The 24,854-nt window shown below is 43.2% G+C and overlaps 1 protein-coding gene across 1 annotated transcript in view; it reads right to left on the reverse strand.

Moving 5' to 3' along the window:
- Positions 1-24,854, reverse strand: part of LOC108579000 (dipeptidase 1) — a 97,966-nt gene that overhangs the window by 828 nt on the left and 72,284 nt on the right. Inside the window, exons 8-9 of the mRNA XM_017942425.1 lie at positions 21,662-21,737; positions 6,814-6,949 (exon numbers count right to left, since the gene is read on the reverse strand). Coding sequence (XP_017797914.1) covers positions 6,814-6,949; positions 21,662-21,737 — 212 coding nt within the window. The remainder of the gene's footprint in view (positions 1-6,813; positions 6,950-21,661; positions 21,738-24,854) is intronic.

Consider the following 24,854-nt stretch of genomic DNA (forward strand, 5'->3'; position numbering starts at 1 on the left):
TCGTGTATTTCTTCACTTTTTAATCGTTTAACAGCAATGGCCGGTTGAAACGGGGCGCCTCCATCGGCAGGACGCCTTTTCCATCGTGATCTCGCCGTCGTTCTACGTTTTGTGGGTCAACGAGATATAATCCTTTAACCCCGCTTCCCCTTCGACGAGTGGGGAAAACGTGTAAAAATAAAGATCTCACAAGCTGAAATATCCCCGAGACAGTAAAACAACGAGATTTCATCGTTATTGCTTTTTATTTAGTTGAAACGACCATTTTATGTTATTGTATTTTGTCGTCGAGCTATTTGTTACGAGGTCTGGTCTATAGAATTTTGCTTTATGGGATTAGGTGTTTGCAGTTGTATTTTCAATTAGTTCTTTTCTTGTCCTGTGGTGTAGGGTATTAATTAGAAGGAGAGACATCGTGAATGTTGATTTGGTCAATTATGAAAATTGACGATTGAACGTGAATTTCTGGAGATGAATATTTTTGAAATTTTCTTGCAAATGTCATTTTTAAAGCACATGTTAAAAGTGTGAAATAATTTTTTATCGTCTTCTCTTCTCACTTCTTTACTGAAAAAGTGGAAACTTGCACATTCATGGCTTTCGCATAAAGCTGCATCTAAACTATGCAGCAAGGATTTTTCAACCTTTCTTATCTCACGGCACACATAAACTAATTACCAAAATTCTACAGCCCGCCAAAATATATATAACATTTTTTCGCCGATCTGACAAAAAGTACATATTTTTGACTGATTTACAAGAAAAATAATATTTTTTCCGCTACTTTTTTAACTTGTGTTACAAAATTTTGAACCTCTTCGACATTGATTTACTCAGAAATGAAGTTTCGTACGAAAAAATGTTACTCGGTATTTTCGAATTATTTCTTCATGCATTGCTACAATGACTCTTGGGTACAATCAAAATTTTATTTAAAAAGAACGAAGACACACCGATCATTAATTAATCTAAAATTAACAATCATTAATTTTGATAATATTTTGCTATTTTTCCGGCAGCTTGCAAAAATCAACGCAATAAAAGCTCGGTGTCTACGAATCAATTATGCGAATCCCCTCAAAAACTATTCATTTCTACTCCTGCCACATTCACCCTCTTCCAAAAACACCCTGTATAGCATAAACACAGCTGAAAAGGCGTACGATATTTTATCAGCAGCTCCGTTTCACCAATAGATCCCTCTCTTTTCTCTATCCCAAGTCCGTTCTAGTCGGCTGCTGTACAAAACCTCGCCTCTTGCTTCCACAATTAAACGAAACAAGAACGAAAACGCGGCGCATTCCTCTCGAGCGGTTAGAGGTCGGAAATTAAAATGAGCTTGCGGTGTACACTCGACGATTCCACCTCTCCCTAATCAAATCCACTTTTATTGTCGTCCTCGCGGGCCCGTGTCTCGCGCCGCGTCGTGATAAAGCATCGTCGGTCGACGTTACGAGCGTCTCCACCGCGTAATTCCTGCTACTTTTCTCCTTTTTTCTCCCTCCCCCCTCTCTCTCTCACACTTCTCATACGTTTTATCTTCAAATTGAATTTCCTTTTTTTCTCCCCCCGCGAAACAGAACACTCGGAAAAATTGTCGGAGGGAATTAAAACGTTAATGGACGTCTAGATGATTCGTAGGTAAGAGAAAACCATCCCGCCAAAGTTATCGTCCATAAATTCCGAATGTTTTTAATCAAATGCACCCTCGTTCTTCTCCGTTTTTCCTTTTTTCTTCCTTTATCTTCGACCACTCGTAATAGGTTCTTTTATTTCTCGATCGTATCGCGTCGGTCATCTCTTTCACGGGGCGAACATCCACCCGAGATCGTAACGCGGCACGCGAAAGATAACGCTCATCCTGCCTCCTTTCCTTAACTGTAAACAAATCCGCATCATCCTAACGTTAGTCACCCCCGAAACCTAGACCTCCACATCATCCTTTACTCATCGCTGAACCTAGACCTCACCGCCTCTCCCTACATTGACCTCTGAGACCAACCCCTACTCTCGTACTTACCGAACCTATATCTAGAAACCTTTTCCGTCGAAACAGCAGATTTCTGTCTAGTGGTCTTCACGCACCGAACGTCACCGAACTGTCTAATAAAGTCGAATAGTACTACGCGCAGAATAGCATCCTTATTTCGCCCCAGTTTCCGTCAGGCTCTCCTACCGCGTACCTATTGAAAATAATAAACCAACGCAAGGAATCGCGAGCCGCGGAATACAACACAGGGTGTCGCGTAAGCGGTGGTACAAGCGAGCAGTGGAAAGTGTGGAATAAAATTTGTTCGTAAGAAGCTTCGTTTTCGAGAAAAATAAGCTTGAAAATTTACGGCTTTACGTTTGTTCCAATAAACGACACTAATTTTGTCGTGCACTCGCGTTGGCTTGCGGTGTATCGCAAACTTATATTTTTTTAACGAGGCCTGAAGCGGTCACGGAGTACTTCGTTTCGAGCGTTATGGTATAAAAGAAATTTGGTTGATCGTTCTGAACAAGACTGGTTCGAAATTCGGAAGAGGACATGCATCTAAGTTACCGAAGGCGGAGTTAAATTTGGGAGGTGAAGAAACGAAACTCGATTATTGGTCGTAGGGTGTTTCTTAAGTAGATGGAGAGAGGTTAAAAGTGGTGTCTGGGTATTGGGAAATTCCGGAAAGAAAGGGAGATCGGACACGAAAGAAGGAAAGTACTACCTTAATAATTAGGAAGTCGGAACAAGAGATCGTAAAACCGAGTCTTGAAAACGCCGTTCGTTTATGAGTTTACCGAGGGTACGCGTTTCGGCTAATCCTATGCCCGTATTTTACAACTGCTTTGAAGTATTAAACTAAAGAAAAGAAAATGTTCATGAACAAATTTCATGAAAAGTATCGATAATACATTTATCAACGATTTCCTTAACCCCTTAACCTATGATTTCTTTTCTGACTTTGCGTCTAAGCGTCAGCCATTTAACGTTTTAGCTGCTCTGTTACAGATTGATTACTCAGTCTTGTGAATTAAAACGAATGTTAGGATTACAATGAATTTTTCTTACTGATGTAACTATTTTTCTCACATCTTGAATAGAATTTCTGCCACGAGTCTGACACGTTGGTGTAGGTCAAGGGGTTAATTTAAATTTACGTGACTAATCGAATTGTTGAAAGTAACGTCTGTTAACGCAGACAAATCTTTGCTCTTTAAATCGAGATACAATTCTGTGAAACCCTGTACCATTCTTCCTTTTAGCTGCAGATTTACACTATCCTCTGCGTCGACTATTTCTCCGCGAAATGTGCCATTACCACTGTTTGTCAACGTAAAAGTATGAACAGAAGCAACAGTTTGTAGCTCGTTGTTAAATTGAATTTTTTCCAAAACAAAGCTTCTTAGGAAAAAATTTTATTCCACATTTTCGATTCAGTTTTTCACGTAGAACCACCCTCTGCTCCCTTGTGTACCGCCAGTTACTCGACACCCCGTACAAAACACCGTATGAAAAATACTCAGAGAATCACAATTATTAAAAGGTACACTCTCGAGTAAATCCATCTTTCCTCCGTCGCGTCAGAATTCGTTAACGTCGTTTCTCTCAGAACCGATTTCCACCCTCGACTCTCCCTTCCGACTTTATCCCAGCAAATTCGTCCTGTTCCCAGAAACACTCGTATTCTCCAGTTTCCTTTCTCTCGATGCAATTCACGCCAGACAATGTCTCTCCCTCGTAAAGCAATTGCATCCCGAGTACTCATTTCCCGTGGAATCCTTCTCTCTATCTCTCGTCGCCTATAATAACCCGTACTCTTCATTTTTCTAACATCACGCAGCGTGCAAAGCCTCGAATGTCACCGCGGAGAAATGAACAACGTTGAAATTCAGATTCGTCTTATCGTTCTCTCTCTCTCTCTCTCTTTGCACGCGCACACACCAGACACGTCTATTGTTTTAACAATTAAGACATCTCTCCGCTAGCTGTAACGAGCAGTCGGAAGGCCAGAGGATCCTGGAACATCGCGCTGTTCTCCGTGTGACAGTAGCTCTTGCGTAGGATTAAAATCGTTCCGTGTTTCACGCGCGTAAGAGAGAAACAAGGGGGTTGGTTGCAGACGCAGAAGCTTCTAAGAAAGACACCTTGCTCTACGTATATATACACAGGAAGTAGTGCGGCACACTGTTCTGGCTCGTCTGTCTAGGCACAAATTAACGCCACCTGCAGGTTCGAAGGAAGCTCGTTCTCTCTCTTTCTGTCTGTCGTAGGCATAGCAAGCCAGCAATCGTTCTCCCGGAAAGCGTGCTTCATTGTGCGGATAATTTGCCTGTGCAGGCCGGCTGGCGCGAATGTTCCGCGAGCTCGACGTTTAATTGGATCGATGGAAACACTCATCTTTTTCCTCCATTTTCCGTGGAATCTCGTCGAGAAAAGCGATTCGTTTCTCCCCTACCCTATAGGTTAAAAGCACTCGGAGTTTCCAACTTCTCTCCTCCCCTGCTGCTGGACTGGATTCGCTTCGCTACGGGGCTAGCCTCGCTACAATGTTCAACCGCGTTACTTTTACGTGTATTAACCAAGTCCCGCGCTTTACACGCTGTTTCGTTTCGCGTGGTTTCTCCCCGAGCAGGAGGAGACAGTTTTGTGTGCGAAGAGAGGGAAGGGAGGGCGCGCGATTAAATTATCGTTGTAATTTCAGCGACGTCCGCGCGTCGAGGGTCGTCAAATAACCGGCACTATTTGTACACGTAATTTCTCGTATTACCAGCCGACGTGTAATTCGAGTAATGACCTGTTAAAGCGCATTCGGATATAGGTGTGTTTTCCAACAGGGGCGCGGCGTTTCTTCCCTTTGATTTCTCTCCGGTGTAATGGGATGTTTTGCGTCCGCGATGGAAAAAGACAGCGATGGGAGGACGGCGGAGAGATGGAAGAGGTAAGACGACGGGGGTGGAAAAGTCGGAAATTAATGTCTTTCTGCGAGGAAAAACAGAGAAGTTTACATGCAGAACGTCGGGTTCTACGAATGATTCGTCTCGTGTTTTGTCCGCTTGTCAGACCCAGGAGACTGTGCGAGACTTCTGAATGATGAATTAACGTTTACGATGTCCTTGCTGGTGGAACGTGCGTTGAGGATGGAAGGACACGTGGTTGCGATTTAACTGTGAAGTGTAGCTCAGTGGATTTATCAGGGTAGGTGTAGAAATTCTGCGATCGACGTTGCAGACGGTGGAGAAATCGTAAAACTCGATTGATCTACGCTGGTGCTCGAGATAAGATCTTGTCTTCGCGGTTCTTTAACACTGATGTAGATGTTTTGCTAGGTGTTTCGTCCCGACACGCCGCCATTCTTTTAACCCTTTCGCTGTGGTAGATTTGAATGCATAATGTGGGCGATTGGCGGTAATTTTTAAGAATGGCTGCAAAATTTCTTAGTTTGGCCCTATCGTTTCAAAATTCTACAATTTAAAATTGTAAAATTTAAAAGACTCCAACAGTACAGTGCGAGAACATTTTTAAAACGCCTACAGGCGCCAATGGAAGTAACGAAAGGGTTAAGAACATCACGGAATTGTAAATTTCGCTTACGTTTGTTCGCGCTAATGTAAGGGACAGTGGCTACGGTGAGATAATTCATTAACAAAGGAACATCTCGAAGTGACAATCACCGATTTTTATGAAACTTTGTGGTATATGGTAGTCCTCGAGAAAATATTCGACACGTATTTTTTTATAGCGACAATTGTGCATAGTGAAGGGGTGAAAATCGCCCTGGAAGTTGGAAGTAATATACATGGTGTGTCTTTATTTTTTAGTATACCAGATATTTACTTTAATACAGTAGACTTCCGTATAACGTACCAAAGATATCGCGACTACTGTTTTCATATAACACGATACCTCCTATTTGATAAAACATAGACAATGAAGGTTGGCTCGTACACCACAGTTTCCTATAACGCGTAACGGATTAACCGCGTTATACGGGAGTCTACTATCTCGAAAACTATTAGAGACAGAGGAATAGTGTAAATTGATTGGTGTGTGTGTGTATGAAGTTCCTTCTGGGGCTCAGAAATTCTTATCACAAAACTGTCGATCCTGAAAACGGTACTTTTCACGACCAGGAAAGCCTCCTTTCGCTTAAACCTGACACAAATTCTGTCCAAACTTCGAGTCACAGTGATTGCAAAACAATTGTCCTAACCGTGGCTATTGTTATCTATTGTTATCGTTATTACTCTTGTTCTTTCTCTTCTTCCCTTTGAACGCCATTACTCTCGTTCTTTCTCTTCTTCCTTCCGAACGCCATTACCCTCGTTCCGTATCTTCATCCCCCAGAACCGCGGATAAACGTCAACACGCGGCGCGTGAGAAAATGCATCGGGCAAACGAACATATGATTCCTCGTACGGCCTGGACGAAACGTTCACTTGTATACGGATTGGAGTGTAGTGGACGGATGGCAGAAATCATGGAAAAGGTGGTTGGAGTAGATCGAGAGGATGGAGCCAGCTGGTTCTGGGATTGGCAGGACTCCAAGGGAACAAAAGTCGCACGCGGTTCAACCGTCTCTCTCTCGACGATGTACCGGCGGATGCATGATTTGTGTGCTTTATTAAACCCGATATTGGTCGACTCGGCTAACCCCCGACTTTCCCGGTCGTCGCGTCGGTTATTTCGCTTTCGAGAACCACCGCCGACCGGACATTGTTCCACTCATTGTCCCGGAGTTTGTCAATTTCTCTATTATTTTTTCCCTCCGACGCTACGAGTTACCGAAAATTGCATCGCGGCGGAAATTAATCTGACGTATCGTGTTGGTTCTTCACCTTCTCCACAGCCTTGAACACGCGGATCAGATTGAGACCAGCCAGTTTCTGAATATCCTTCTCCGACCAACCGCGGGCCAACAGCTCCGCGAACAGTTCAGGATACTTGCTGACGTCCTCCAAGCCTGTCGGTGTCCTGAAACAAGTAGATTTCAAAGAGATTTACTTTTTATCGTGGAAATGTTCTAGTTGGTTTCTCCGTTTAATATTTTTAGTGCTAGACCGATGTTGAGCCGCGTCCTTTGGACAGCCCTCGACGTACCATTACGGTACCTGAGAAGGCCGCCGCGGAGCAATAGGCAAGCCTTGCCTTTCGCGAGCATCGACGGGCAGAAGGACTGGCAACGGTTTTTTTGGGAAAAACCCCGATTCTCGGCACTTCTGCCTTTATCTTCGACAGCACACGTACCACGCACCCGAACAACCAGTTATCTCACCGTTACCATTTCCACTTCATTTTCCTGCCAAATCACAAGCATTCCCCTGTCACCCGCGTCTCATAGCCTCCCTCGTCCAGACAGTTACATTTTTTACCCTTGAGCAGTTACAAGTCAACCGTCGCACACATCATTTCATTCGCATTCGTACACTCCAGAAATAAAGAATTCAGTAAACAGCAGCGAAGTGTAACTTAGTACACCCATAACCAGGCTGAAGTGATTAATTTCGTAACAACCAGCGTTTCTACAGCAACGGCAGAAGCAATCTGAGACGGGCCTTACAACCCGTCGTATTCCACAGTAACAAACAGCGTTTCTACAGCAACGGCAGAAGCAATCTGAGACGGGCCTTACAACCCGTCGTATTCCACACGAGAATACACGGTGTGCGGGACGCAACAACCGATTTTCGGCGACTTTCTGTCCACGCAACGTGGGTCATATGTGACCCACGTTGACGAGACTAACAGTTCTGCTTTTGAACGTGTAGCGGCCCTTTCAGCGCGCACGACGCCACATTGTATGTACAATCTAAACGAGACGCCAAAAAGACACGCAACGGACGTGTCACTCGTCGGCATCGATACCGATGGCTGTTCTCGGAAAGCGGAGAGGCACTTGAGATCCGAGGGCAGCCAAAATCCCGACCGACGACTCGAAGGGAGGTCAACCGCCGAAAGTTGCACGAGCGACATCGACCAGCGTTGCGAGACATTGCGTCTCGCCTTTTCAATAAAAGATTCAAACGCGTTCACGTATACGTTTATTCCACCGTCGCCCAAAATCCTATATGTCTTCTAATATTTATAAGATTGCAAAAATCATTGTTATCACTTTAGAGCAGACCCCCGTTGCAGCCAGACGAATCGTCGCTATGTGGATCAATGGACCGATCTCTTTTCCTCCTTTTCTCGGGGAAGTTAATAACACTCAATCTTGTTGAGGAGTATGATTCCTCCTAATGCAATCTATCGAGTCGTTATTATCACTTTAAGGCGTAATACGTGGACTAGCGATTTTAGCCGGGCCCGCCTAAATGCGTTTCTACATGTTTGTGCAGAAAAAAATATTATATCTCTTGAACAGCATGTGGCTGAATATTTATGTGATTAAAAATCGTCGCTGTGCCTGTAATAAGCACTATGTCAAACTTTTCAATAGAAACTTTCCGTTTTACAAGCGTTATTTTATTTTATTTCGTAAAAGTGCATGTTTCTACAAAACTCGTCAATATGGCGGCGCTGCAAGTCAAGTTTCCAACAAAATGGCCGGCGCTTTAAGTGTCGTCAAGAAAAAGGTAACGTTTAAGATGCATTATAGAGCAAAGGAAATCTTTTTGTTTTAACAAATTACCGCCGTCATTGCACAGTTTAAGTCAACGGAAGGAAAAGACGGTATTGGATTTAAGTAATAAATTAAAAGATGATATTTCAATTATAAACTCTTCTTTGCTCTTTTACACGCGAGGAAGGCACGTCTCTATGCAATCATGAGATGTCGACAAGACGCTAGAAAAAGCATATCAGCGTCCACCCATACTAAACAGATGGTTACTATGTTATTCTTCTATATATGTGTGTTTATATTAATCTGTCTCAGTATGTTGATCATTTTTGCTGTTACTACTACACACTCATTCCTCCTAATAATCCAACAGGCGGAAATACAAATGGCCTGAACGGAAATGCGTTAATCCTCCGAGTTGTCTTTATCTCGTCGGATAAAGGAAGAAGCGTTTTTAATCTTTTCGTAGGCATCCGATAAAAGCCGCTTCTCCTCGAGAAGTTCACGCGGATTCACGCTATTTACATAAATATTCCCGCGCGATAAAATAGGGTTTTAATGAACCGTATGGGAAGGGGGCAAGTGGCGGGAGTTTTAAATTAGAAAACTGCTTGAAACTTTTATAAGAGGACTTGCTCTCTCTCTCTCTCTCTTTCGCTCTTTTTCTCGCGTGAGCTTCACGTGCTACGTATTGCTACAGTAATTCCATCCGGGCGTAATTCTTAGGAGAGGAGGAAGTTTAATCTATTATGCTGGAACGTGAACGAATAATCCTTTTCGAGTTTTCTTCGTTGTTTAACGCGCTGCCGCGTACACGCGCGTCCCTTTCTTGCGTAGGTTACTCCTACCTTGTTCATAATGCGGGTGGAGAACGCGTATAAAAATCTACTCGTGGAAGAATTAGCGACTTTTGCTTTTATGCAATTTTTCCAGGCTTAGTTGTGTACGTGCGTAGTGCCTCTTTTAACGATACCTTCTACACGATCCTTCGTTTGTGCATAAAGTGACTCCCACCGATATTCGGACAGTCTTTAGAACAGTATAACTTTTTTAAAATTGAACCTAACGACTTGTGGTTTTTTGAGAAGTTGGAAGGATTGGTGTACTAGGTGACGTGTAGAAAAAATTTGGAAAAAATTGCAATTTGAAAATTAGAATTAGATTTAGAAAATTGTAAGGGTCATGTTTAACAACTTTTTTATCCGAGCTTGTAATGAAAATTGAAAATATACGTTTTGTAGATTTATGTCAATTGTACACGTACTGAAAATTTCATCGAAATCGGTTAACGTTGCTACGAGCTACAAACGGTTAAAGATTGGGAAAATCCCACTATACCTATAACAAATCTGAAGATTTCGATGAAATTTTCAGCATATGTATAATTTACTCTTTTATTTCGTGAATTATAGCTTTTTCTCCTCTTTTTGTCAACTTTTTCGAACGAGCCAAACAACGCACTCCTTGCCTTTTTCCTGTAGGTTTTAAAACTAGCGGCGAGCCTCGCGAGAAAGGCTCGCTTTCTGCAGTCTGCACTTTTATCGCCCTCGTCGTTCATTTTCCAAGAAAAAACGCTCGCGATCCTACGATACATACCGCGTTTCCTTCGTTATTCCGTTTACCAGAATTTCAACTACCATTCTCTCGAATCCTCTTGATAAGCGAAAGATATTAAACACGGTTAAGGATAATATACGAAGAAATTCAAATTTCTTTTTCGTTCGCCTGGCTAGAGGGACAAAGATAACGTGGATTCGTGGCACGATAACGAGCTTGTTGGCGGGAGGAATCCTCTCGCGGATAAATTACAATTCTCCCGAGGCGGTTTATTCCTCATTACTTTAATTACTATAGAGCGGGCTCCGGATGATAGCGCGAGTCTGGCTAGAAAGAGAGGGAGAGAGAAACGTCAGAAGGAGCGATACCGGCTCTATTTAGGGGCCTCGACTCCGCGATTCGAACCAAGCGAAAATGTGCCACGAGGTCGAGCTCGTTCCGGACTCCCGTTTTATAACGACTTCGAGGAGTACGGCCAGCCTCGCGGGCAGATAATAAAAATTGACGATTACACGTATTTCTTCTTTTTTTTTTTTTTTCTTTCTTTCGTTCCACGTTTATTACAACGTTAATTGAGGTCGATTGAAGCGAACGAATCCAACACCGAAATGATTCTCATTTTCCTTTTTAGATATATGTATATATATATGTATTATATACATACGTGTAGTATAAAGTACGTACCGTATATATTCCACCGTCGAACAAGCTGAATTTTTTCCCTCTCCCAGGCTCTCCCCATTCATCCCTCTGGATCTTTTCAATTCCACGTTAAAACGCTTTACCGCGGCGTTTTTTTAATGGTCCAATTAAATATACGTTTTCACGACGTATAATCGTTAAAATGTGGTCCGAGCCGGGGGGGATTCGTTTCCGATATTATAGCGCCGATACGGAACATTAATTTAGCAATTAAAACGTGTTATCTGGGTCGTTGCAGAGCTGTGAAATTAGGACGCCGTACGTCTTCGATGCTTCTTTTATATCGCTCCCTGTCGATGACCTCGTTAAACGATCGAACGCTGTTTTGCTTTTCTTGATTTAACGGCGGCCCGTGGACGTCGAAATAAATATATCGACGACTGTGTTCGAAATGCCCGATAGAAATGGAGAAAGAGAGCGAGGGGGAGCAATTTTTCACAGAGAATCTGCGACAGTATCACTCAGGGAGAAAAGAAGAGAGGAGAGACAGAGGAGAGGCAGAGGAGAGAAAGAGGTGAGATAGAGAAGAGATAGAGGAGACATAGAGGGGAGATAGAGGTGAGATAAAGGAGAGAAGAGGAGGCATAGAGGAGAGACAGAGAGCAATTTTCCCCAAAAAAAGAGTCTTGGATAATATCACTCAGAGAGAAAAGAAGGGAGGCGACAGAGAGAGAGAGAAAAGAAGAGAAGAGAGGTGACAGAGAGCGAGAGAGAAAAGAGGAGACAGGGGAGAGACAGAAGAGACAGAGAGCACTTTCCCCAGAAAAAGAGTCTTCGACAATATCACTCAGACAAAAAAAATGGAAGGAGAAAGAGAGAGAGAGAGAGAGGTTTTCCCAAAAGAGAATCTTCCACAATGTATCACTCAGAGAGGAATAGAGAGAGACACATGTAGAGAGACGTGAGGAAAGCTCGGCTAACTAATTTCGATACGGTCGATGCGTCTCGCGTCGAGGCAGATATTCACGGCGAATTAGAGGAATGACGAGCAGGTAGAGCGTTAAAAGGGATCAGTCTGAATTTCGACGTTCTCATTACGCGCATCATAACGAGAGCACGGTAGAGAAGCAACGAGCGTTCACAGTAGCCAACAATCCTCTCCCCCTCTCTCTCTCTCTCTCTCACCCTCACCAGTTGAAAGCTACCTGCTGACAATGTCGACCCAACAAATGCCGCGTCATATCGCGGCTGAAACTGGCAGTTATGCAGCCTGTATACCGTGTACAGACATCGACCGTCTGCGGTCACTGGCGTTGTTTCAATCTCGGAAATTTCCAAATCGAGTGTGTCCGTCATTACGAGGCTGGACCGTGAACCAGACGATCGCCATCGCGTTTCCTCCTCCTTCCGCCCCACCTGGCTGCTATGGTACCAGCACCGTTATCGATGCCCCGTATTATCGATATTAGCCACAGGAAACAATGGATACCGCGCTCGATTATGACGTACGGATTATTTTTCATAGGTTCGATCGATCCGAGCAGACCATTATCATTTCACCTATTCTTCTCTTACTTCCCTCTTTTTTTTTTCACTCCATTTTATCATCAAGCAGGGAATAATAATTACCCATACCGCTGGAAGAGTATGACAAAGGAAGAGAACGACAGGACGCGCGATGAAATATCGTCGAAGTGTAAAATTGAGTCCACGATGATTTATCGCGATCCTTTCGAATCCGTGTGACACCCTAGGTTAACCACGGTCACGAGTTCGTACTCTGTCCTCTGATTCGCGAAATTTCCCGTTTTCACGCGCTTCTCCCGCCGCGAAGAATCGGCGTTCGACGAACTCGTCTGCCTACCGTGCACGCTAGGTCGTGGCTGTGATTCGCCTGACTTCCGTACAGGATGAGCCCCGGTGGAAAAGTACAGAGACACACGGGCAAGTATGTTACGAGGAGAACGAGACGCGACAAAGCCGCCATTCACGTGGACACCAGAACTGCATCACGGCCATCTTTCTCCATTCTTCCGCGTTCGGCATCCCACGTCGACTTGACGTCGAAACCAAAAATCCTATTCGAACCGTGAAGATACATCTCGTCCAGCCGTTCTGACAGTGATTTATAGGCGGGAATGAAAGGCGGAAAAGTGGCAAAAAGCAGCGTGTGCAATGGAAGAAACGTCGAGGAGGATCGATACTCTCTTGCGAAAACGAACGGTTTCTTCGCCAGCGAGGATGAAAAATACTCGCTTGAAACCGATCGTTTCTGTCCATTTGCTCTTTCCTTTCCCTGCTTTCGTATCGATGCTAATTACGCCCGATTCGCAAGATCATCGGACAGGATAATCGACGGTGATTATCAGACGAGACGACGCGATACCGCGGCTCCCTGTTTGCTAAGTTATTTTTATTCTTCATTGATATCGATTGGTCCGTCTCGCGAATAGAAATTCCATCGTTATCTTCCCCCGTGGAACCCTGTTTAGCAGGTATAGAAGTTTCACGTCACCTTCGAAACTCGTACTCCTTCATCTTCCTCGAAAGTTTACCAAATCGTCGATCGATATCACTAAACCCACCTTTTATCGTCCATAAACTGGAATCTAATATGAAGCATCGCCGTTCGTGGTAAAGTGTTGTATCAACGGGGAACGATTCCTCGATAATGAAGCGTTTACGTGAAACACGCGGAGGGGAAGGTTAAGAGTGAACCGTTTTAGGGGAAATTTTCTTTCAGAAAAAGAAGCTTCAGACATCACGATTCGAAACCACCATTTACCAGTAGAGTCACTTGTCAGCTGTTTTAACCTTTGCACGACGGATGCTGGGTCACTATTGACCCAGCTTTTAGATATCTCTTGTTTCAACCCTCATTTGCAACATTTACGACTTTCGTCCTTTTATATTATAAATACATTTGTTATTTTGTCTAATTTTGTAGTATCCGGACATTTTTAGCAGTTAAAGTGCGACCGGAGAGGACAGTAACCAGCGAAGGTTAAAATCTCACGCGGTTAGCAGGCCGCGTTCTAGGTTCGTTCGAGGCCCGCTCGAGGAAATGGGGTGAGTGTTGGGGGTGATGGGCCTGGAGGAAACGCAAACATGACCAAGTATGGTCATGGGAAGAGTGTGAAAGTGTGAGCGATGTGGGGGAGTACTTCCTCCTAAAAAGGGAAGCATTTTCCCAGAGGGGATTATTATTGTTGTTTGGATTGCTGACACGAGAACAGATTGAGTTGTTTAGTCGTTAGTTGTATTTTAGTTACGCCCGCGTTAATTTTAATCATTAATTGCTTTCTATATACAGTGGATTCCGGTTAATTGGGACACATTGGGACCGGACTAATTTGTCCCAATTAAGCGGTTGTCCCAAAAAAAGCGAATTTCAACCGGCAAACACTGAACAACGTAAAAAATGAAGCCAAAAACGATTTATTGAAAAACGTATGTGCATAATATTCGGTGTTGAATACAAATGTGTGTTTAAGCATGCAAAGAAAGCTAACAATAAGTAATGAAAAATAAGTAAATAAACACGTATTTATATTCCGTTCTTCAGTATCTGTCCCAAATAAACGGCGGTCCCGCTTAACCGGCGTCCCAATTAATGGGAATCACTGTATATCTTATTTAAATAAACTATAACATCTTTTATTTTACTCCAATTTTAAACAATATCATGCCTAGGAAATTAAAGAAATGTGGTTTCGTTTGCGTAAAAGAAAGATTTTAGCATTGGGTCATATTTGACCCGGTATCTATCGTGCATACAACTGTCACCAAAGTTGTCCTTCCACTTTCTTTTGCTTTCTTACCGGTTCTCCATCGTTCTTCCAAATCTACTTACAGCATAAAACCACCAGAAACCTAAGTAACCTCGATATTTCGAGGGAAACTGCTCGTGGCCACAGCTAATTACGCCATTCAGACTAAACAGTTGCTCCTCAGTTGACCTCAACTCCGACATCCTAGTTTTTAATCGCAGTTCAGAAGTTCCTTCCGTCGCCTATGTTTCCCACGCATTGGTTTAACGCTGAAACGATTTTCCCACGATTTTTCCTCCCTCTTCGTCTTCTGTCATATCGGAATCGAGGCTCGCGAGGCTGAGAGAAGTCTTTTCTGGCGTGAAAGCACCCACCGCGACAGTGATTTATAGCGAGTCGAGAAGCGGGGCAAGTATAAAAAAGCCGTAATACAAAATTTCCATAAAAACTGGAGATGGAGAGGTGAAAATAGAGAGTGGCTGAGAACCTAGGAGCTTAGGAGGCTTCGAATCAGGGGTGGAACGTCTTTTTCTTTTACGTGCCACTCTCCTGCCTGCGCGAAGCGGGAGGATCGTCGAAAAGGACGAAATGGAACGAGATTACGCTTGAACGCCAAGTACGTAATTACCCGTTGTATATAATCGCGTTATTAATCAGGGCAATAAATAACGTTACACGTTTTGACGTGCTCTCTCTCTCTCTGATTGAATACGCGTAACGCAGATATCGATGTTGCAATTAATACAAGAGTATACACGGTTAATGTGAATTTTGAAGTCCTTTAAAAGACCGTTCCGTTGGTATTATTAACAGAGAAATATACAGTTCCGCTAATTTTCCATACCCGTTTTACTTCAATTTACTTTCAGATCGACCTGCTTTTCTCTGCCTCTCCGTCCTTCGAATAAATATATATTTTCACACACGCATATAGAAACACACGTGAGCGTGCATTCCGTGCTTTTTTATTTCACAAAATCCCTATCTACCAGTGAGGATTTATTATTCGACTCTAAAAATCAATTATTTATGCTTCGTCCCCGAACGAACGTTTTTTTGAAAAAAAAAAAAAACGCACTCCCCTTATCGAGGTGAACAGTCCACGTGAATTTACATTTCAGAGCTTGACTCTTTTTTCCTTTTTTTCCTCCAATTTGTTCTCGCATCGACAAATGTCCCCCTTCTGATTAAATCGATTACGCTCATTGGAGTATATTTAACCGTGCTCAACGTTCGTTATTTCGTTACCATCGTTAAGAACCGTTGGACAAGGGCAATAAATCGACCGGTTCAACGACTCCTTTCAATGTTAATTCTACTCCGGCTCCGATCGTTCGCGAATATTCTTAGGTATGCAATATAATAGTTTCGATACTTCGTTAAATCTCGACAGTTCGTTGTTATTTAATACGGCCAATTTTCTCCTTCGACTGATTAAAAGCTTTTCATTTTTCAAAGGCTGTGTAACTGGAGGGAGAGTCGAGGAAACAGGAACGCGGGGTAATTGCGAATTCGCGTATATAACGGCGTTAGAAAAGCGTGAACAATTAATTCTTTTGCCAGGCGATTTAGGTCAGCGATGCAAAACAGTTGACACGCACACTGATCGAGGTAAAAACTATTGTGGCATCGTAATTTTAGGAAAACGTAGTTTCAAGAAAACAGCGTCGAACATGAAAGAGAAAGCGAGCGACGAGAGACGAAATTGAGGCCCAACGGGAAAAGCGACGAGAGGCACACGAAGGGGCTGGCTATGAAGTGTGGCGAGCGAGGGATGAAAGGCAGTGTTTGAAAAGTCGAGAAGCGTGGGTAAAAGTTACGCGTATTAGTTATTTGTATATCTTTAATAAACATCTTTTTCTATTTCTAATTCCACACTATCCAAGATTTTTCCTCGTCTTCGTCTAATTTTTCGAAGAAAGTAAATGTAAGGCGCTGTGCGACTCGCCCAGGCAACGACCGCGGGACCCAAGCCGCAGGGGGCCTTAGACAAGGCTGAGCGCAGGCTGCACCCCCACCCCAAGGCTTGCACGGTCCCAACGGCCGAGGAAACGGAGAAAAACGGGAAAGAGGGCAGCGGCCCACTCAATATTGCGAATCGTTACCGACAAACGAACAACCCCGCTATTTTAAAAAACGTCTATTTCATTCGTCTTAGATAAAGGAAGTGTAACTTTTGCATACATAATTATCATAATACTAACGTTTAATGCTAACGGATTATGCGTTACGATTGCTGCGAATGGGCACACGAAATTTCAGCGATGGACAGAGCACGTCTACAGTCCGTTCAATTTAAGAGTAACCTCGTTTCGCGCATGGGACGTGCCTAAGGCAGAGCTAGAACGTCCAAGCCCCCACTTAACCGCCCACGTTTTTCTCCGTGACGCTTTCATATACACGGTGATATAATTAATTCTCTATTTACTCTTTTTCTCTTTTTGTACCTAATGAAATTAGGTACTTTATAATATGTCTTTTAAGAATTTAAATGATTTTGAATCGTTCCCCAAATATAGATATTTTTATTTTGTTCGGCTAAATTCATACAACGAGCCACTATTCGTCTGTCATAAACCGGTGCGTTAACATGCACACAGTAGGTGCGCATACTTTTAGACCACCGGGTAGATTCCCTCCACTCTATGCATTGTTTACATTGTCCTCGCTCTTGGGCCTAGCCAAAATAGCGCTACGACCAATCGCATGCGTCACATTGGTAGGTAGTAGTGGGAACTGCGCAGAACGGACGAAAATCGGTCCGAGAGCGAGGTTACTCTTAAATTGAACGGACTCTAGAGTCTATTTATGCGACTTTTGTAAAAAATAAGCAGCGTTCGTGAACAGCAATGGTTTGGTTCCTCTATTAAAAATTGGTTTGCTTTTTAAATTTTCTTAACCCTTTCGCTACGGCAGATTTTAATGCGTAACGTGGGCGACTGAGGGTAAATTTTTTATCACGACTGCAAAATTTGTTATTCTGACCGTATCGTTTTTAAAATTCGGTTGATTAAATTAAGGCAGAAGTGCGCCAAAAGGCTCCAACAGTATAGTGCGAACAAATTTTCAAAACGCCTATAGGCGCTGATAGTAACGAAAGGGTTAATGTTCATTATAAAAATATACAAACAGACAATACGCGTTTGTACATGAGCGACAAAAAAGTTACTGCCTTTGTAATAATTCGTTTCATTCAATTTTTCCCTAGGCGTTCGTAATTTCCCCAGTCTCCCCTATAAAAGCACACGCACAGATTGTTTTCGTTCATCGATTACTTCGTACATGATCGAACAACAACGACGACGACCACGCTTCAATCGAACGTCACAGTTCCTTCCACTTCCCCGATTCTGCAAATTTCTAATATCTCTTCTTTTTTCCCCTCCACTTCCTGTCCAAAGGTTACACTTCTCCTCCCCCGTGGGGCCAACAAAAATTCCTCGAGTTCCTCGTCTGCAGCTGCTCGGCTCAGTGAAATTTTTAATTTGAAATCGTCGCGACTGGGGTATTAAGAGCTGTCTCTGCGTCGCGGTGGAAAAGAGGACAAATCGGGCATTGTTTTCATTCCGATGCGAAGTTTCTCCGTTGATTCCACCTCACCAATCTCTCTCTCTCCCCCCCCCCTTTACTCGTTCCTGTGGCATCGCTAAAAGTGTTATCCTCCGTTCTTTTCCCCGTGGTCCTCGACAATTAGAGCGTGTACGCGGCGTTCAGCTTTCTGGTTGAACTGTCAAAGGCTTCGGTTCGAAGACAGGCGCCATTTCGGGTGACGAATTCATGCAAATAACCCTCTAACTACTCCTTTGTAATTCCAACTTCTTTTTAACCCTTACTTTTTCATTATTTCTCGCTAAATATCTAGCTTATTTTTATTTTAAAAATACCGCAGAAAAAGAGGAAAAAAGAAGAGAGAGATGGGAAGTTTCGTTGTCCAATTAATGTTTGCGAACAATTCGAGCGTGTTATCCGTGCCAAGCCAGAGGCTTTCATCCCCCGCCGGCGGGAGCGGAAGTACGAAAACGTTGCAGGCGGGGTTCGATCGACGACACGACACCTTTTTCTTCTATTTTCCACCACGTTCCTCTACCTTTTTTTTTCCCCGTTCTTCCTATCGTTCGATGTGCAAATCGCGCCTCCTAGCGCGTCCACGTTGTGTTTTTCTCTTCCCTCCGGCTGCCGATCGCCACGCCCACGCGTGTTTTTCGCGCAGATTTGGAAAACGCGACAACTTTTTACCAGCTGCTCCATGTGCTCCTCGATTTTTGTCGGCTACCGCTCGTGTGTGTCTTTCTCTCTCTCGTTCGCTGATCTTTTTCCCCCTTTTTTTCCTCTCTGCGCGCCGCACAGCTTAATGGCGATCGTTTCGATTCCCCAAGCCTGAGGCAGGCATAAAACGCGTGACAGTGGTGGCAAACAGGGTCGTCCGATAGTCGCGCGTTTCAACCGATCCTTTCGCGCCTTTGTTCCCGCCGCGACGATGAAATTCTATTAAATACCGTCTACCGGAGCGAGTTATAGCGCGCAAACAAAACCGTGGACGATAATAGCGCCACGCCGTATCCGCGAGCGAATATCTGCCTTTCAGCCGCGTCTCGAATATTCGCTGGAGTTGTTTCCGTTACAATTACCGCCGCGGCGAGTTTAAATGGCCTGCCAGTGGAAATTAGCTCAACGACAAAAAAAGTTTCGGAGGCTTTTCGAATCTTCTAAGATTGTAAGATTAAATGGTGAAGTTTCTGTAGGTTTGTGTAATTAGGCTGCTTTTTTTTTGTGTGTTTCTGCACGAGTCTTGGATGACGCTATAGTGGGAGCTGAATGTATCGACCGCTCAAGGCCGTTTCTCCTCCATCGCTTTTCGGCCCCACTTTTGTCCTTCGGTGGGTAACGGTCACTCTGCGGAATCTTTTCGTGCTGATTTCAATCGACGGATGATTAGACGAAAAAGTGGGTTGGGTCACACTTGACCCATCGTAACACGTGAATTCGCGGCTTTTGGGTTTTAATTGTCAGCGACGGGAGAATTGTCGTCATAGGGTTTCAATTGTTGGTCACGAGATACGCTAATTCGCATAATCTACAGCTCTATTATGGAACGAAGTGTTAAAAGTTATTCTTTAAAAACTATAGTTTTTATCCGATCGGTTTGATAGTATACCGTCAGCAATGCGATAAGATTTGTCTGCACTCCAGAGGATCAATTTTTTTTCTCCTTAGACTTTATCTAAGTACATTAAACTACATTTCTCGGTGAAAAGAAATAAATCTTTTCTACGTCTTCATCCAAGCAACAAGTATTCACATCACATTACGCCTTCCTCTATATTATGCAAATTTTATATACAACATTTTTCCGTATTATTATAAATAACGGAAGTATTCCAAGTAGACAAAATTTTATATCCCATGGAACTTCGACACACGCAAGTGGTACGGGTCACAGATGACCCAGCTTCGTCGGCAAACGGTTCAATTGTGTCTATCGCGGCCTTATAAAACGAAACGGAGAGAGAATATTGGTAAAAAAAGACAGATGGAAGAAGTGTGCCCTTCTAAGATAAATACAGCATATTATCGCCAGAAGTAAGACAAAAATTGCATTGCAAGAAAAGATACGATTGCGACAGAGGAGTGTTGCGTTCCACGGAAGACACACGATCACGTATAAGAGTTTATTCAACGGTGGACGTTCTGACTGGATGCTAATACAAAGATTGAGAGTCGCTAGTTTCTTCAGGTTATACTTAGAGCATATCTATTTAACCCTCGCCCAGCCAATGCCGGGTCACTTCGAACCCATGTCTTAAGCAGAGCGAAGAGGCGGCAACGTCTGCTCGTTCGCTAGGCTCAATCTTATCGCTGTAACGTAAACTAATTACCTAAAAATTAGTTCTGAAATACATATAGTAAAAATTCCAGTTGGCGTTGACGTGCCGCGTCACTGTTTTCGGTCGGCTGTTCGAGGGTCAAGGGGAAGGGGTACGGATGACCATTTTTCTCGAGCCCTTAGCGTGGATGAGTAAGGATCACGGTCACGATAGAGGAAAGTATTGTAGCGGAACGCTACATACCTGCGTAATAAACATTCGGCGGGCAGACAGCTAGCAGAAAAAACACTTGAAAATATCAAGAACAAGCTAGCACTGTTTAGGATTCTCACGCCAGCGAAGCTATTTTTGAGAAGTCGTTTGTCAATCGATAATAAGGACGTTGGAAATTTACTCGTCCCTTACGTAAACTCTCTCGACAATCTCAATAGCGTTCGTAGGAATCCTAAACCGAGGGTCCCTCAAGGGCCTGCCGATTGAGGTTCGTAAACCTACATGTCGCACGTAGCGGCTGGGCCCGCGGGGCACCCCGCTGCTTTGCCGAATCTACGCAGGAAACATCACTCCCACCAAGTTGCTTCCCCACTCTCGGAAAATCACGCTAAGGGCGTAAAAGAGTGGGCGGTGGAAATTCCACAAAAAAAGTCTAATTGGCTTAAACGGATTTCCCGTTTAGCCAATTAGAAAAAAGTAATTCCATCGAACGGGCCTAGAGAAACTAGCTGGTGGCCCGGCGAAGCAACGAGGACCAGTCTGCTGTGGGAGTCTAATAAGGATCGTTAGTAGTAATAAAATACCTTTTTAAAGTACACTAGCGTCTTTACTGAACACACATAATCACATCCTTCAGTATGATTCGGGGACAAACAAGATAGGAAAAGAAATAGGAATAGGAAGGAAGAAGGTTAAATGATTGCTAAACGCGTAGTCATCCGACAGAAGAAATGACCTTAACCAGCTAATATATTCGGCTCCTACTATAGTTTCTGTCCGTTTCGAGAAGAATTCATACGTCACGCGAGAAGAGAGTTCGTATCTAAGAACTGGCTCACAGAACACTGCTCTAGCACGTTTCACTTCGGCAGTATTACGCTTTTACGGGGCACTGGTCAACACTTTGGGCACACGTAAAGAACGACACATGCTTTATGGTAGTTGCAGGTTGGACCTCGTAAAAACGCCCGATATAAGGCAAAAGGTAAGGTCACCCCAAGGAAATGACACTAATTCACTTCTCATTCGGTAAACCTTGCTTATTGCCCCGAACACGCGAGCGTATCCAGCGAGCTTGTTCGATTTGCAACTTCCATGAATAAAATAGAACACTCACAGATTGATTCCATCGTAGCCTGCGCCTATTCCAACGTGATCCACCCCTGCAATCGACCTCACGTGGTCGATGTGAGCTGTAACAGAAGAGAACAGGGGAGAGAATTATTTAACCTGTGATACAGCCGATGAAATTACCGAGTTTCGCTCGTGGCGCTGATTCGGGCGATATTATGATAAGAATGATCCGCGTTAAATTTGATTCGAGGTACACCGCGGTCCATAAGTATTTGGGCATTCTATAAAACGGAATGACTTTTTTAAAATTGGGCCAAACGACTTGAGTTCTTTTGAGAAGTTAGAAAGATTAGTTTACTAGATGACGTGATAAAAAATTTTGAAAAAATTGCAGTTTGTGGGAATCGTGAAGAAAATTGTAAAGGTCACGTTTTACAACTTTTTTATCTGAGCTCGTAATGAAAATTTAAAAAATACGTTTTGTAGATCTATGTGAATTATATACGTGCTGAAAATTTCATCGAAATCGGTGGACGGAGAAACAAGCGACAGGCATCGAAAGATGTAAGAATCTTCAGATTTATTAGTTATAGGCGAGACAATCTTTAACCGTTTGTAGCTCGTAACAACATTAACCGATTTCGATGAAATTTTCAGCATGTATATAATTCACATAGATCTACAAAACGTATGTTTTAAATGATAAAAAAGTTGTAAACAGTGACCTTTACAATTTTCTTCACGATTCCCACAAACTGCAATTTTTTCGTGTTTTAAATTTTCATCACAAGCCTAGATGAAAAAGTTGTAAACAGTGACCTTTACAATTTTCTTCACGATTCCCACAAACTGCAATTTTTTCAAAATTTTCTGTACACGTCATCTAGTAAACTAATCTTTCTAACTTCTCAAAAAAACTCAAGTCGTTTGGCCCAATTTTAAAAAAGTTCTTCCGTTTCATAGGGTGTCCAAATACTTATGGACGGTAGTGTATATGAAACGCTACCAACCGTGAATTTTAATATTTAAATTGAAATTAAAATTCGCAATTAAACAAAATTCGCAATTTTCCTAATTTCACATTTTTTCGCCGGATGAGATATTGAAAGAGTGAACAAAAATCGTAAGAAATCTTCAAAACAAAGGGTAAATCAGGGACGGGAGAAGGGAGAGACATTTTCTCGAAATATTGGCGCCCACGGATTCTTACGTCAACATCTTACGACCCATTAAGATAGGACAGCACTAATTAGACCACTATTTGCTTTACTCAGCCAAAGATCCTATTATTAAATCACACGTATGCTCACACGTCACAAAAGAAATCAATCTTCAACACTCAGATTCTGAAAGTGCCTCGTCTCGAGAAAATGAACTGGACAAACACCGTAATTTGCTTTCTACACGCGCGTTAAGTGCAAACGCGAGTTACAAGCGACGATTCACGACGCATTGTCGAAGGAACGCGCGAACGAACACGGTTACGTTATTGTTAAGTGGGCGCAATTGGGCGAGCGTGTGATGAGCATCGCGCACTCAGAAATCAATCATGAGGGTAATATTGCGAATGGGCCGGTATGCAGCCACGGCGACCGCCGAAATTATTACCGCGAGTCGATTTAACCCAGCCGCTTCCTGGTTCGCGAGCATAATTTTCTCGCCGTTTCCTCCGACAACGATTCGGCCATGCGTAAAATGGATCGTTGTTCGTGCCCAGATAACCATTTATTGCTGCTCGCCGAGTTAATTGGAGGTTCCTATGCATCGCATCGAAATTCACGCGAACTTTTTTTTCACGTTGAATGGGAGAAAATTTTAATTGGATCTCACGTTGGTGTTTGGTAGTACGACTGGCGACGCGATTTCTGCTGAAAGTGAGATTGGCGAAATGACCGATGCGCTTGCGGCAAATTAGTGGTGCAGGGGCAATTTGCTAATGCGTAGCGCGATGATGTAGAACAGGACTGGCGGACTTCTTTTCTGCTGGGGTTGTATGGTCTCTACCATTGGTCAATTCGTTTTTCTACTATTAGTCAATTTGTTCTTCTAGTATCGGTCAGTCCGTTCTCCCACTATTAGTTAGGCTGTTCTACTAGTCAATTCATTCTCCCACTATTAGCCAGTCTGTTCTCCCATTATTAGTCAATTTGTTCTTCCAGTATTAGTTACTCTGTTCTCCCACTATTAGCCAATCCGTACATCCACTATTAGTCAATCTATTCTTCCAGTAACGGTCAGTCTGTTCTGCCACTATTAGTCAATCGTTCTCCCAGTAACAGTCAGTCTGTTGTCCCACTATTAGTCAATCCGTACACCCACTATTAGTCAATCTGTTCTCCTGTACTATTAGTACATATGTTTTCCCAGTAACAGCCAGTCTGTTCTCCCACTATTAGTCAATATGTTCTCCCAGTAATGGCCAGTTTGTTCTTCCACTATTAGTCAGTTTGTACTCCCACTATTAGCCAGTCTGTTCTCCCACTATTAGTCAATATGTTCTCCCAGTAACAGCCAGTCTGTTCTTTCACTATTAGTCAGTTCATACTCCCACTATTACCCAGTCTGTTCTCCCACTATTAGTCAATATGTTCTCCCAGTAATGGCCAGTTTGCTCTTCCACTATTAGTCAGTTCGTACTCCCACTATTAGCCAGTCTGTTCTCCCACTATTAGTCAATATGTTCTCCCAGTAATGGTCAGTTTGTTCTTTCACTACTAGTCAGTTCGTACTCCCACTATTAGCCAGTCTGTTCTCCCACTATTAGTCAATATGTTCTCCCAGTAATAGCTAGTCTGTTTTCCCACTATTAGTCAATATGTTCTCCCAGTAACAGTCAGTCTGTTGTTTTACTATTAGCCAATCCGTACACCCACTATTAGTTAATCTGTTCTGCCAGTAACAGTCAGTCTGTTCTTTCACTATTAGTCAGTTCATACTCCCACTATTAGCCAGTCTGTTCTCCCACTATTAGTCAATATGTTCTCCCAGTAACAGCCAGTCTGTTCTTCCACTATTATTCAGTTCGTACTCCCACTATTAGCCAGTCTGTTTTCCCACTATTAGTCAATATGTTCTCCCAGTAATAGCCTGTTTGTTCTCCCACTATTAGTCAGTCCGTTCTCCCAGTAACAGACAATACGTTCTCTCACCATCAGTCAGAGTCCGTTCAATGTGGGAGAGGGAGCTATTACGCGCGGCACAAGAATACGATAAAGACGGCTGCATCAAATAGGTAT

Source organism: Habropoda laboriosa, unplaced genomic scaffold (assembly GCF_001263275.1).
Source record: "Habropoda laboriosa isolate 0110345459 unplaced genomic scaffold, ASM126327v1 scaffold83, whole genome shotgun sequence".
In the NCBI taxonomy this organism is placed as follows: Eukaryota; Metazoa; Arthropoda; class Insecta; order Hymenoptera; family Apidae; genus Habropoda; species Habropoda laboriosa.